At 43.6% G+C, this 15,992-nt stretch overlaps 1 protein-coding gene across 4 annotated transcripts in view; it reads left to right on the top strand.

Annotated features, from left to right (window-relative positions):
• The window catches only part of vac14 (vac14 homolog (S. cerevisiae)), a 320,684-nt gene that overhangs the window by 46,362 nt on the left and 258,330 nt on the right, over positions 1 to 15,992 (top strand). For all 4 annotated transcript variants that reach the window (XR_007249130.2, XR_007249129.2, XR_007249128.2 and 1 more), the window contains exons 5-8: positions 3,122 to 3,184; positions 5,799 to 5,906; positions 6,390 to 6,499; positions 15,805 to 15,911. Coding sequence is in view for 1 of the 4 variants with exons in the window: in XM_048546809.2 (XP_048402766.1) it covers positions 3,122 to 3,184; positions 5,799 to 5,906; positions 6,390 to 6,499; positions 15,805 to 15,911 (388 nt within the window). In the remaining 3 variants the exon portion in view is untranslated. The remainder of the gene's footprint in view (positions 1 to 3,121; positions 3,185 to 5,798; positions 5,907 to 6,389; positions 6,500 to 15,804; positions 15,912 to 15,992) is intronic.

The raw sequence follows: 15,992 nt of genomic DNA, 5'->3' as shown, positions 1-15,992 counted from the left end.
CTAATCTTTCTTTTGTAATTCCCTTCATTAATTTAAGTTGAGCACTGTTGTTTCTGACCCAAGTTCCTTTCACCCAAACTGAATATTAAATTCTATCATGTTATAGTCACTACTTACCAGGGGATCTTTTTTATTCAGAGGTCATTTATTAAGCCTGCCTCGCTACCCATTACCAGATCCGACAGAACCTCTTTGGTCGACTCCACGATGTATTGCTATTGCAGTCTATGAATTCATTGTTGTAGCTACCCGTTCCGATTTGATTAAATTAATCAACATGAAGATTACCCATAATTGTTGCTCTATTCTTTTTACATGTTCCTAATATTTACTGGTCTTATACCCTTTCCTACAGAGTGGCAGCAGTTTGAGGGTCTGTACACAATTCCTACCAATGTTTTTTCTCCCTTGCTGTTTGTTACCTCTAACCAAGTGAAATCTTTATCATAGAATCCTGATCATATAATCATCTGAGCCTCTGTTATCTCTCATAACTGTCCTCATTTCATGTCTTATTAACAGCACTACCCCACCACCTTTCCCATTCTATTGTTCTCTCATGTAAGTCATTTCATCTACACTATTGGCAGCTTCTCTCCCCCAGCACTCCACCCCCACACCACTGAACAAATGTTATCTCCACACCACTTCACATGAGAGCTGATGTGATATCATCTAGACTAGAAATGTTAGCTTGTTCTCTGTCCACAGATGCTGCCTGACCTGCTGTGATCTCCAGCATTTTTCATTTTTGGTACAGATTTCAGCATCTGCAGTAATTTGTTGCTACCCTTTCTGACCTTCCTGTCTTTCTGAAAGGTCAAATATCCCTGAATGTGAAATTCCCAGTTTTGATCTCCGAGTAACCATATTCCTGCAGCAGCTATGAGATTGTAATTGTTTACCTTGATTTGTGCTATCAGTTCATTATTCTGAGTGCTTCATACATTGAGATACAAAGCCTTTAAGTTTGTTCTGTTATCGGATGTACTTTTTTTAATGGTTTCTTGATACAATGACATTTGTGCATTCTGTACCTTTCTTTGGTTTTCTGATACCAATCAACCCCATAACTAACCTGCAATTCTACCTTTGATTTTATCATTTTCTATACAACTGAGTACCTCTGCTATGATTTAGTTTCAAACCCTGTCCATAGCCCTAGTTCTGCAATTTGCCAGGACTCTGGTCTCAGCATGATTCAGGTTGAGCCCATCCCACTGCAATAGCTCTCTCCTTCCCCAGTACTGGTGCCAATCTCCAATGAATTTGGATCTTTTTCTCCTACACTAATCCCAGAGCCACACACTTACCTATTTAATTTTGCAACCTCTTGCCAATTTGCTCCAGCCGGAGATTATTCCCTTTTTTTGGTTCTGCTTTTTTATTTAGCCCTTAGCCACTCGTGTTCCCTCAGCAGAACCTCCATCCTCTTTCTACCTATTATCATTAGTACCTACATGGGCCATGACAACTGGATCTTTCCCACCCTGCTCCAGGTACAGCTCAGATGAGATATCCTGGTGGCTCAGTGGTTAGCACCGCAGTCTCACAGTGCCAGAGACCCAGGTTCAGTTCCAGCCTCGGGTAACTGTCTCTGCGGAGTTTGCACGTTCTCCCCGTGTCTGCGTGGGTTTCCTCCGGGTGCTCTGGTTTCCTCCCAGAGTCGAAAGATGTGCAGACTAGGTCGATTGGCCACGTTAAATTGTCCGTAGTGTTCAGGGGTGTGGGGCTTATAGGGGGATGGGTCTGGGTGGGAAGCTTCAAGGGGCTGTGTGGACTTGCTGGGCCGAAGGGCCTGTTTCCACACTGTAGCGAATCTAATCTAATCTAATCTGACCTTGGGCACTGAGCAGGTGACTCGGCCTTTAGGATGCTCTATCCTGCCACAGAGAACAGTGTCTATTCCTCTGACTACTGTCCTGAAGTCAACTGCATTTCTCTTTCCTCACCCATTTGAATGGCTCCCTGGTCAAATGTGCTATCGTCAGTTTGCTCATCCTCCCTACAGCCCCTGCTCTCGCCCAGGCAGGAACAGGAATCTCAAGCCTGTTGGATAAGCTCAAGGGCTGAGGTTCCTTCAGCACTACTTCCTGGATCCCTCTACCTGTCTTGCTCATAGTCACACCCTCCTGTCCCTGACCACTGTCTGAATTCGAGGTACTTGATCAAAGGGATGTGACTGCGTCCTAAAACACCGGCATCCGGGGAGCTCTCTCCCTTCCTGATGTTAGTGTTTAAAGCTCCGACTCCAGCTCATCAACTCTGAGCCCAAGTTTCTCAAGCAACCAACACTTGCTACAGGTGTGGTTCTGTGAATTACAATGGGGTCCACAGCTCCGACATCATGCAGGGGTTATGTCTCACTCGGTGGGTGTCATCTTTCCTTCCTAACCATGTGAAACTTAGAGATTATTCAGTTAATAAAAACTTAAATATAATAGTAAGCAACAAGGGATACCAATTTAATAATGCTCTTGTTTTTTAAGAAATAATAAAATAGAACAAAGAACTGTGGATGCTGAAGATGCTTAGCTGAACAAACTCAGTAAGTCTGGCAGCATCTGTGGAGAGAAAACGCAGTCAATGTTTTGGGTAGTGACCCTTCTTCAGAACTTCTTAATAGCTTGGAAAAAGCAATATAAATGCTGGAGACACGTGGGGAGGGCAGAAGTGTGCTGACAGGTGATGATGGAGACCAGAGAGAGCAAAAGACAGTAAGGCACAGAAAGGGATGGTTGCTCGTAAGCCAGGGAAGGAGAAAAGCTGATAATGGGGACATTGACTAGGTTTCCATTATGCGTAGTACCTCTGGCTTATCCTGAACCTTTTTAACAAGTATCATTTTGGTTAAACAGATGCCATTCGATTTAAAAGGCTTTTGACACAAGGAGCTTGCTCATGACTTTTGGTGTTTCCCATTGCATAATCCAATTGAAAGAAGAAGAAAATGTATTGAAGAAATCCTCAGATTCTCTGAGCAGTCCTAACCAAAGCCTGTCTCCCCTGCAGCCTTCAGATTCATTATCATTCATTTAATTTACCATTTCATTGTAGTGATGCTGGAGTTAAATCCAAATCCCTAACAATAGTTACTCAGTAATATGTTTGTTTTACATAGTTGGCTGCAGATCCAGATCCCAATGTTAAAAGTGGTTCCGAATTGCTGGATCGATTATTAAAGGTAAGCATCCAAACTTGCTGCTGGGCAGGGACTTGTTTGGATTGGGAGAGCACTCATCTCGCATCATAAGCATCTCGTACCTGTGTTTCATATCCAAGATCAATTTAACACAGAATACATGGTTCACAATTCTTAATTCTTTGCTGTATCATCATCCACACACTTGTGGAGAAGCCTAGTTGTAATTACACAAGATGAAAAGTGAGAGTGTGCCTTACTTTCCAATCTTCAAGTACGTATCCCAGTTGTGGATAGTAAATTGCATGATTCCCTTTTGTGTTTTAAAAGCATAAATTCTAACCTTCAGTTGATGGTTAAAAGGACGATTAAAGCAAGATTTCATATTCTAAAACATTGATTGTAACAAACAGGTTAAAAACCCTTTGTCTGAAAACTATTTATAAACTACAGAATAGAATTTTTCCCCGTTCCTCTTAGCACAACTGAAAACCCAATTCACTGGTGCACTTTACACTCTGAGCTAATCATTGGAATGGAGATTCCAAAGTGATTCTTAGCTCCTGAGGGTTTACTTTGCTTCCTTACCAAGCTGGTAACTTTTAACCCGGGAACTATGTTTTATTGAGTGTTTCCGGCTGAGTGCAAGATAGATTAATCTCCAATTCCGGTTTCAAATCTTCAGAACTTGAGTTATTCAGTATGAACATCAGCTGCCAATGTATTTCTGAGCAGTGCACTGTCAGAACTCACCACTTTTTGGCGAGTCCCTCTCTGCCAGATCCTGACAGGCGAACTTGTATCTTTCTTTCAATGATATTTTAAGAAAGCCTGTAACCCAATCTGACAATGGCTTTTCCTACACACATCCCCTATCAGATTCCATGTCCATTGGCAATATGAATCACCTGGGACTTGTTTTCGTGTCGAAATGCTGTCTAACTGTTCTGTAAACTCAGGTCTACTCTGTCTTGGACTGTTTAAAGCATAACTGTTTACTGTCTGCCATTCTCATCACCTTGGGCACTGGAGAATGCTATTTTAATGTTGTAAATGCAGATGCCACTGCGATTTCCTCCAATTGTGTGAACTCCTGGCACCACCTTCGCAATGAATCAATCTGGTTTTCCTTTTAAACACCCCTCACTGGCAGGCAAACTGTGGATATGTGAAAATGAAATTGGGCAGCATGATTGCTCAGTGGTTAGCACTGCTGCCTCACAGCTTCAGGGAGCCACGTTCGATTCCAGCCTCGGGTGACTGTGCAAACTCCACACAGACATTCTCCCAATGTCTGCGTGGGTTTTCTCTGGGTCTCCGGTTTCCCCTCTCAGTCCGAAGATGTGCAGGTTAGGTGGATTGACCATACTAAGTTGCCCAAAGTGTCCAGGGATGTGCAGGCTGGCTGCATTAACCATGGGAAATGCAGGATGACACGGATATGATAGGGGATGGGTCTGAGTGGGTTGCCCTTCAGAGGATCAGTGTAGACTCGATGGGCCAAATGGCCTGCTTTCCACACAGTAGGGATTTTATGAAAAATGAGAACACTTTGTCCACAGGCAAAATAACAATGAGCTACAAGTTGCCATTTGGCTGCTGTGATAGAGGGCTTCCCTGTTCACAGAAGTAAATTTATGTTCTTTGTAGCTTCTCCACTGCAACAGGCAATGTTTTAACGAAATTGCTTCCTTACCACCGTTGATCTGCTATGAGAGACCAGAGTTGAGAGAATATTTGTAAGAGGAGTGTTGGCATTTTTGTTAGCATCTGCTTTTGACACGTTGCAAAGTATTTTTAGTTTGCCAACCATATCTAAGAATGAGAGGCTTTCACAGTTTGAGATCATTCCATGGCATTTTACAGTCAATGGAGTACTTTATTAAGTGTAGTCCTTGTAGTAATGTAGGAAACACAGCAGTCAATTTGCGCATGGCAAGTTTCACAAAGTGTGTGATAATGCCCTGATAATCTATTTTATTGTTGTTTGAGGGATTATGGTTGTGGTGGAAGAACACGCTATCTTTTTTTGAAACAAAGCAGTGGGTTCTTTTGCCCAACTGAAAGGGCAGCTGTGGCCTTTGTATAGTGTCTCATTTGTGATGTCTCCAAATATGTTTGGAATATGGGTCAAGACCAAAGGCAGCACAGAGCCCTAAGTGTTGAAAACCCTGTCTGACCTTTTTCAATTCTTCTTTGCCAACACTCAGCCAGTTTCATGCAAGACTTTCCCACAGACCTTTTGTTTTGTGTATCCTAATGCATGTTGTTTTTGTTTTCTCATAAAAACTGAAGAAATGAGGATGCTGAAAATTTTAAATTACTGGAAAAGCACAGCAGGTTGGCAGCGTCTGTGAAGGGGAAGCAGAGTTAACACTTCAGGTTCAGTGACCCTTCTGTTTTGAAGTAGGGCTTTCTCTCCATACATGCTGCCAGACCTGTCCTTTTCCAGCAATTTGTTTTTATTTCTGATATTTGATCACTTTGAGATGTTTCCAAATAAGTGATTTCCTCACATGGAATTATGAAGTTGTTTTTCACTTCACTCTACATGTGAAATGTTTAATGTGAATGTATTATACCTTAGCTGTCATACCCAATAACTGTTTAGTCCACGATGGGTGATTAAATCGTGGTGTCATTTCTTATTTCACAGGATATTGTCACAGAAAGTTCCAAATTTGACCTTGTGGCCTTTGTCCCTCTCTTGAGAGAGCGGATTTATTCCAACAATCAGTATGCAAGACAATTCATCATCTCCTGGGTGAGTTCCAAAAAGTGTTTCTAGCAGCGTGTGCTGGTATAGTCAGATTGAACCAGTGGCTCAAGTGTTTTAAAACTAAGAGGGAAGGTAACTTTCCTACAGCCAGTCCAGCAGCATTGATTTTGGTGGCACATTTTAGCTGAGGACTCATCAATGTATTATTTACATCAGTCTCTCTTCTGACTGAACCATGTGGAGCAAATGATCCAGTATGAGCACTGTTCCCACTAACATTCCTAGCACCTGAGCTGTTCAGCAGTCACCTCCTGTGCTCACATTTGTGACCAGGGCTATTTGCATCAGGAAACTTTTTTATTTCAATTCCTCCCCCACCCCCCGCCAATGCTTCAAAATGCAGTGAGTATGTTCATGTTGAAGTTTTAGATTTAAATCTGAGCTACTAGATACTTCTGGGATTTGGGTGGGGTTGTGTTTGAGCATTGTCCGCTTTGGTACTATTTTCAAGCTTGGTTATCTTTGCAGATCCTGGTATTGGAATGTGTTCCTGACATTAACCTGCTGGACTATTTGCCAGAAATCCTGGATGGGCTGTTTCAGATTCTTGGTGATAACAGCAGAGAGATCCGTAAAATGTGAGTGTGGGTGTTTTGCACATTGTGGTTTATTGATGGTGTTTGTTTTCCTAAACTTCGGAAATGGTGTGTTCGTCCAGATGTGAGCTACCAAACCTCTTTGAAGCATACGTATCTTAGATGTTCAGCATTAAGAAGCCACAGCTCTGGTACAGTGTTGACATCTCCCAATGCTACCTGTAATAGTTACTACGAACTCTCAAATGCAATTGATCAAAGTCAATTCTAATGTTGAGTTGCAGTCAGAAATGTTCAACACCATTATAGGTTGATTAAAACCAAATTCATCTAAGTGGAGCAACACACTGGTTAATGAATGCCTTTAAGGGGAAAGGGGCAAGATGCAGAAATTGAGATCAAATTTCAATACAGTAGATTCATGGAGTTTTGACTAGAAACCTTGATCAGAGTACTTATTTCAGCATGTTTTAATTCTTCAATCGATATTAGAGTTAACTCTGACCTCATGGGTACATAACATGTCAGACAAAGATGGCTGAGATAACAAAGTGTGGAGCTGGAGGAACACAACAGGCCAAGCAACATCTTAGCACAAAAGCTGACGTCCCGGGCCTAGACCCTTCATCAGAAAAGGGGGAGGGGAAGAGGGTTCTGAAATAAATAGGGAGAGAGCGGGAGGCAGATAGAAGATGGATGCAAGAGAGTTGCAGTGGGAGAGAGATCCCCTGAGGTTTGTCTGGAGGGAGGAGGGTAACTTCTTCAGGTCAGGCATCCCTGGAAGAGGCTTCGCAGTGAGGTTAAAATTGTATCAGAGATAATGGGAACTGCAGAGGATGGCTATTGGTCAGTGATTGTATCAAGCTGTCAAAGTGGTCTCTGAAACTAGGTAGATTGCAGAACAAGTTGGGAGGACTACTTTGGATTGATACGTGCTGAATTGAGCAAGGAGGTCTTAGCTGATTTTACTGGTTGCTTTCCAGCTGGAGACTGAAGAGGGAACTGATGAAAGCCATCGGCACTGTTGTAAAAGAGGTGAAACAGCAAGTTATAGAGCCGTGCAGCATGGAACTAGATCCTTCGGACCAACCGGTCCATGCTGAACATTATCCCAATCTAAACTAGTGCCACTGCCTGCCTCTGGCTCATATCTGTCCAAACCTTTCCTATTCATATATCCATCCAAATGCCTTTTAAGCGCATCCACCACTTCATTGGGAAGTTCATTCCACACACGAACCACCCTCTGTAACAAAAAAAAAATTTGCCCCTTACGACTGTTTAAAACACTCTCCTCTCACCTGAAAAATGTGTCCCCAAGCTTTGAAATTTCCATCCTAGGGAAAACGCAACTACCATCAACTCTATCTATACCCCTCATTATTTTATAAACTTCAATCACGTCACCCCTCAACCCCCTATGTTCCATATAGGGGGGAGAAAAGGTCCCGGCCAATCCAGCCTTTCCTTATTACTCAAACCTTCCATACCTGGCAATATCCTGGCAAATCTCCTAACTCTTCTTCAGTTTAATTATATCCTTCCTATAGTGGGGCAACCAGAACTGGACGCATTTCAAAAGAGGCCTCAGCAATGTCCTATACACCTTAACACACCCAACACCTACACTCAATGGACTAAGCAATGAAGGCAAGTGTGCCTAATGTCTTTTTAACCATCCATTCTATTTGTGATGCAAACCTCAAAGAATTATGTATCTGCACCCCCAGGTCCTGTTTTTCTACAACACTATGCAAGGCCCTACCATTAACGTATAAGCCCTACCCTTGTACAAAATGCAACACATCACATTTATCCAGATTGAGCTCCATCAGCCATTTTTCAGCCCGTTGACCCGTTTGATCAAGATCCCTTTGTAATTGTAGAGAAACTTCTTCACTGTCTACAAAGCCACCAATTCTGGTGACGTCCGCAAACTTACTAGCTATGCCTTCTCTATTCTTGTCCAAATCAGTCGTATAAATCGCAAACAAAAGAGGACACAAAACAGATCCCTGCGGGGCACAGACCTCCAGTCCGAAATGCAACCCTCACTGTCCCCTGCCGTTAATCCAATTATGTATCCAATTGGCAAGCTCACTCTGAATCCCATGTGACCTGACTTTATTAATTAGTCGACCAGATGGAAACTTGTCAGAAGCCTTAGTAAAATCCAAATAAAAATGCCTACTGCTCAGCCACCATCAATCTTCTGGGTAACTTCCCCAAAAAACTCAACCAAGCCTGTGAGACACGATTTTCCTCCCACAAAACTGTCCTGACTATCCCTAATCAATTTTTGCCTCTCAATGTCCATAAATCCCATATTTTATAATCACCTCTAACAATTTATCCACAACCGAAGTCAGACTCACAGGTTTTTAGTTCCTTGGTTTCTCCTTACAATCTTTCTTAAAGCTGTGACATTAGCCACTCTCCAATCATCAGGCACCTCAGGCAAATATTTCTGCAAGGGGACTTGTAATTTCCTCCATCACCTCGCACAACTTTCTGGAATACATTAGATCAGGTCCTGGAGACTTTAATCTTTCAGAGCTCCCAAACTTCCTCTTCTGTAATGTCAACTGTTTTGATGCATTGAAGTTTATTCCTCCACGTTCTCTAGATTACATTTTGTTTTCCACAGTAAAACTGATGCAAAATATTCATTTAGTGTCTGTCCCAACACCTGGGGTTCAACAATGAGGTGATTTGGAGCAGCTTGGATCTTGTGGCTGCACCTGGGTTTGCAGACTTAGTTAAAGATTTTTTTTAGTTTGTTATAGTCATTATAGTTCATTAGTAAGATTTTTTCCATTTTGTTTTATTAGCATTCAAAAAAAACAAGAAAGAAAGCAAAACAAATCTCTTCTTTTTCAAATGAACTTTCGTTTAAAATGTCTTTTTAAAGGTCTACAGTGAACAGCTGAGGTTTTTTTTAAATTTTCCTTTAAAAAGGAGCAACAAACATTAGTAGGTGTCATATATAGACCCCCAAACAGCAGTGGTGTGATGTTGGGAATGATGTTAAACAGGAAATTAGAGATGCGTGTGATCAGGGAATAATCGGGATTATGGGTGATTTTAATCTGCGTGTAGTTTGGGCAAACCAATTTGCCACAATGTTTTTGAGGAGAAATTCCTGGAGTGTATTGAGGATGGTTTTCTTGACCAGTATGTGGAGGAACCAACAAGAGAGCAGGCCATCTTAAACTGAGTACTGTGTAATGAGGAGGGAATCGTTGCCAATCTAGCTTGACCGTTAAAGACGAAGTGTGTGGTGAGGCAGAGGTGTAGCAGTTTAAGTATGTTGCCTTTGCCGACAGAGCTGTTGATCCTGTAGAGGAAGCAACAACACAACAGCAGCTCCATCAGCAAAGACAACGTACTTAAATGACTAGACCTCTGCCTTGCCATGCACTTGGTCTTTAATGGTCAAGTATACAAACAGATTGATGGTACAGCATGGGGTCACCCATTTCAGGACTCATTGCAGAAGCAGTCATGCAAAGACTAGAACACAGTACCCTCCCCCATATTCAGCCTAAACTCTGGATCTGGTATGTAGCCACATTTGTCATTATTAAATGCAACAAATTCGAGACCCACCACCTCATCAACAGTGTGTTTGCAGGATTAAGTTCATGTGGGAAGAAGAAAACAGCAATCAGTGTCTGTTTCTGGATATTCAAGTTGAGTGTATGACCAACGGGGAGTTCCCAACCTCGCTGTACAGGAAAGCAACCCATACAGGTCAAATCCACCACTTCCACAGCACCCACCTAATGTCCACAAACGAAGCTGCAGACAACAGAACAGCTAAGACCACTAGGAATCATGGTGGCCCACAAGCCCATAGCCACTCTATGACAAACACTTAAGGATTAAAGGCCCCATTCCCACAATGTGCAGAATGAATGTGGTTTACAAGATACCATGCAACGACTGCCACAAACATCATGTCAGACAGAGTGGAGGAAATTAGCCATCAGAATACATGAACATCAGCTAACAGCAAAACGACACAACAACCTTTCTCTAATGTCAGTACACTCAGACAGTGAAGGCCATCAGTTTAACTGGGACAATGTAACCATAGTAGTCCAAGCCAAACGTAGACATGCATGAGAATTCCTGGAGGCATGGTTCTCCACTTGTAATGCAATCAATAAACACATAGAATTGGACCCCATACAGATCAAAACCAGAAATGACAGTACTCACCATAATGGACTGGACAGTATCAATTCCAAACGGAGTAGAACAACATCACTTCATCAGAGGCTCCACTGATGATGTCACCAAGCATGGTAACAAAACGTTGAACAAGAACAAGCCAACTCGGCGAGCAAGTCAATAACCCCACCCACAACCTGAGCTACAGATCTTTGCCAGTACTTTAAGAAATTATTTTTATTCAGTTAATCAGCTAAGTGGTTGATTTTATTTACTTTTTAATTCTCTCTTCCATTTAACATTATTTTCTGTAGACAATGAAAGGTAGTTTATCATATTTCTATGGTGTTATTAAAACATTGTTTTTAGGCTTAACATAATTAAGGCCATACCTAAGGTACAGGGTGAGATGGCTAGTAGATTTAGAAAAGTTATTGCCCAGTAGGATCAGTCAGAAGGATGGGTGACTGTCAGGAAAGGTAAGAAGGAAGTTCAAAAATATTCAGTGGCTATTTGTCTATCGAATAGATATTCAGGTTTTGGAGCAGTTGAAGGAGATAGTCTCCCCGAAGAAAATGGTAGGGCCAGTCAGTTATTGGACGCTTGGAACCATTCTTATGTCAGGCAGCATTTGATGAGATTTAATAGAATTACGCTTTGTAGGGGACAGTCCTGTCAGGGGCATAGACAGGTGATTCTGTGGCAGTGAGCATAAATTTTAGGATGGTTTGTGACTTTCCTGGTGCTAGGATTAAGTATGCTTCAAGCATATTGTTAAAGGTGAGATTGAGAAGCCAGAAATTATTTACATGTTGATAGTTACTTTTTTTAAAAGGGAAAAGATTAAAGCAGTACAGAATGAATTTGAGATAAAGTAGTAATTTCAGGTTTAGTCGCAATGCCAAACTCCAAACGAGGGAAGGAACAAAATATTAAAGGAGATAAATCAATGGCTGAAGAGCTAGTGTTTTGTTCAGGGAGTCAGGTTTTTAAGACAATTGGAATGGCTTCTGGGATAGAAAAGAACTGTTCAAAAGGATGGGCCTAACCTAAACTGAAAAGGAGCTAATATTGTAGCAGAGAGATTTGCTCATTTCATTAAGGGAGACTTTATACTGAGAATTCCTCCACACCCCTTCTCTAAGTAACAGGGTAAATAGAAGACTTGATGAGGTAGGCTCTGAATGTGAGGAAGGCATGTCAATTTAAAAAAACAAGGCAAGTGAAAGTCAGAATATCTAGTAACTCTGAAGAACTAAATTACGTTTATTTCAATGCAAGGGGTCTTACAGGTAAGGCTCTTGAACTTAGGGCATGGGATTGGGATGTCATAGCTATTGTAGAAATGTGGCTGAGAGATGTCTAGACTGGCAGCTCAATGTTCCCAGTTTTAGATGCTGTAGGAAGGATAGGGAAGGAGGCAAGAAAGGAGGGGGTCGGTGGCATTTTTAATTAAGGAATACATTACTGCTGTAACTTGGTAAGATATTTACGAAAAATCATCCGGTGAAAATGTATGGGAAGAAATTACAAATAAGAAAGGAAAGATCATGTTGATGGGATTGTACTCTTGGCCCCCCCAATAGTAAGAGAGAAATTGTGAAACAAGTCTGTAGGGAGTTCTCAGATGTATGCTGGCATAATAAGTTTGCAATAATGGGGGATTGTAATTTTCCAAATGTTGACTCAGACTACCATGGTGTTAGAAGTTTGCAGAATTTGTCAAATGTGCTCCAGAAAGTGTTCTTTAGCAATGTTCTTAACTGGAGTAAGGCAAATTTTAATGGTGTGAGACAAGAACTTTCAAACATTGATTGCAGTAGACTGTTCGCAGTTAAAAGGACGTCTGACTAGTGGGATGCATTCAAGAGTGTGATGACAAGTTCAGAAGCATTTTATTCCTGTTAGTGAGGGGTGGGGCTGGTAAGATTAAGGAGCAATGGATTAATAAAGATGTTGAGGTTCTAGTCAAGAATAAAAATTTTTTTTTTTTTAAGTATAGACAATTTTGTTCAATTGAATCTCTTAATCTTTATAAAGAGTGTAGGGGCATTCTTAAACAAATCAGGAAGGCAAAGCAGGTATGTGAGATAGCATTGGCAGATAAAGTTAAGGATAATCCAAAGAGATTCTACAAATACATCTAGAGCAAGAAGGTAACCAGAGAGAGGTTACAATTTTATCAGAGATAATGGGAACTGCAGATGCTGGAGAATCCAAGATAACAAAGTGTGAAGCTGGATGAACTCAGGCCAAGCAGCGTCTCAGGAGCACAAAAGCTGACGTTTCGGGCCTAGACCCTTCATCAGAGAAGGGGAGGGGGAGAGGGTTCTGGAATAAATAGGGAGAGGAGGGAGGCGGACCGAAGATGGAAAGAAAAGAAGATAGGTGGAGAGGAGAGTATAGGTGGGGAGGTAGGGAGGGGATAGGTCAGTCCAGGGAAGACAGACAGGTCAAGGAGGTGGGATGAGGTTAGTAGGTAGGAGATGGAGATGCGGCTTGAGGTGGGAGGAAGGGATGGGTGAGAGGAAGCACAGGCTAGGGAGGTGGAGACAGGAACTCCCTACCTATGTCCGTGACACCACCCACGCCCTCCATCTCCTCCAGAACTTCCAATTCCCTGGCCCCCAACACCTCCATTTTCACCATGGATGTCCAGTCCCTATACACCTGTATTCCTCATGCAGATGGCCTCAAGGCCCTCCGTTTCTTCCTGTTCCACAGACCCAACCAGTCCCCCTCCACCAACACACTCAACCGCCTAGCCGAACTCGTCCTCACCCTCAACTTCTCTTTCGATTCCTCCCACTTCCTACATACAAAGGGGGTGGCCATGGGTACCCGCATGGGCCCAAGCTATGCCTGCCTCTTTGAGGGTTACGTGGAACAGTCCCTCTTCCGCACCTACATAGGCCTAAAACCCCACCTCTCCCTCTGTTACACTGATGACTCTATTGGCGCCGCCTCTTGCTCCCCAGAGGAGCTCGGACAGTTCATCCACGTCTCCAACACCTTCCACCCCAACCTGAAGTTCACTTGGGCCATCTCCAACACATCCCTCACCTTCCTGGACCTCTCAGTCTCCATCTCAGGTAACCAGTTAGAAACTGATGTCCATTTCAAGCCCACTGACTCCCACAGCTACCTAGAATACACCTCCTCCCACCCACCGTCCTGCAAAAATTCTATCCTCTATTCCCAATTCCTCTGCCTCCACTGCATCTGCTCCCAGGATGAGGCATTCCACTCCCGCACATCCCAGATGCCCCAGTTTTTCAAGGACCGCAACTGCACCCCCCCCCCCCACCCCCCCCCCGCCCCGAGTGGTTGAGAACGCCCTTGACCGCGTCTCCTGCATTCCCCGCAACACCTCCCTCACACCCTGCCCCCACCACAACCGCCCAAAGAGGATCCCCCTCGTTCTCACACACCATCCCACCAACCTCCGGATACAACGCATCATCCTCCGACACTTCCGCCATCCACAATCCGACCCCACCACGCAAGACATTTTTCCATCCGCACCCTTGTCTGCCTTCCGGAGAGACCACTCTCTCCGTGACTCCCTTGTTCACTCCACACTCCCCTCCAACCCCACCACACTCGGCACTTTCCCCTGCAACCGCAGGAAGTGCTACACTTGCCCCACACCACCTCCCAGGCCCCAAGATGACATTCCACATTGGCAGATGTGCAGGTGAACATCTGCTTAATGTGGTATATTGTATCCATTGTACCTGGTGTGGCTTCCTGTACATTGGGGAAACCAAGCGGAGGCTTGGGGACCGCTTTGCAGAACACCTCCGCTCGGTTCGCAATAAACAACTGCACCTCCCAGTCATGAACCATTTTAACTCCCCCTCCCATTCTTTAGACGACATGTCCATCGTGGGCCTCCTGCAGTGCCACAATGATACCACCTGAAGGTTGCAGGAGCGGCAACTCATATTCCGCTTGGGAACCCTGCAGCCCAATGGTATCAATGTGGACTTCACTAGCTTCAAAATCTCCCCTTTCCCCACCGCATCCCTAAACCAGCCCAGCCTGTCTCTGCCTCCCTAACCTGTTCTTCCTCTCACCCATCCCTTCCTCCCACCCCAGGCCACACCTCCATTTCCTACCTACTAACCTCATCCAACCTCCTTGACCTGTCCGTCTTCCCTGGACTGACCTATCCCCTCCCTACCTCCCCACCTATACTCTCCTCTCCACCTATCATCTTTTCTCTCCATCTTCGGTCTGCCTCCCCCCTCTCTCCCTATTTATACCAGAACCCTCTCCCCATCCCCCTCTGATGAAGGGTCTAGGCCCGAAACGTCAGCTTTTGTGCTCCTGAGATGCTGCTGGGCATGCTGTGTTCATCCAGCTTCACACTTTTTTTTTGTTAACTAGAGAGAGGGTTGGGCTTCTTAAAGATCACGGAGGTTGTGCTTGTTGATTGAGATAGGCAGCTTTGATCACAGGGAACTTTTCAGATGGCTATGGCCCAGCCTGCTGAGTGGAGTTTGCCCATTGACAGTGCACTGAGTTTGATCCAGCCATGATTCGGCTTTCCAGTAAGTCAGTCACGGGTTGTGAATAGTGTTCTTGTTAAACGATATACGTGGAGAGCTGTGAAGCACCCTGCAACATACCATTCAGAACTTGTTTAAATACCGTGCATGTGAGGTTGTGCAGAGAAATTTAGAGGCACATTTCATTGAAAATGTTGACCATGTCCAAGAAGGGCATTTTACGGGGCACATTGGCTGTGAACGGTATTGCTCAAATAATGAAATCTTTACGAAATTCCACCATGTTCCCACTGTGACCACAGTCTGGGGTTGTGTAATTAAACAGTTTGCTTTGTAGATATTTTACAAAATCAATTTCTTGAGCAAGGCACGTCAGTCCGTATGTGTCTGCAGGGATTATTTTTTAAAAAGTCTTTATTTACTGGACCGACTGCTGGATGTTTTCCCCATCCTGACCTGTGGTGCTGAAGGTATTATCCCTGTACACAGCTAGATGTGACCAGCTAACTCAGCGCAGTTTGCTGATTAATCCTACAGCTTTGCCGACCTGAACAGTTAGGTAAAATCGTCACGACAAACTCGGGTTCTGTATTTACTGCTTTCAGCCTGCAACTTAATCTTCAGGATTCCTGGATAACATTCTTAACTTGCCTCTAGGTGTGAGACTGTCCTTGTTGAGTTTTTGAAAGAGATCAAGAAAAACCCTTCAAGTGTCAAATTTGCTGAAATGGCCAACATCTTGGTCATCCACTGCCAGGCCTCCGGTGAGTTCCCTTTCACAACCTTGCAGTACCCTGCTGTTGGTCCTTTTCCCTGCCTCTGACTCTCAGCTTCACATCTTCTCC

This window comes from Stegostoma tigrinum, chromosome 16 (assembly GCF_030684315.1).
Source record: "Stegostoma tigrinum isolate sSteTig4 chromosome 16, sSteTig4.hap1, whole genome shotgun sequence".
Lineage (NCBI taxonomy): Eukaryota > Metazoa > Chordata > Chondrichthyes > Orectolobiformes > Stegostomatidae > Stegostoma > Stegostoma tigrinum.
This window is presented reverse-complemented; position numbering and strand designations above follow the sequence as displayed.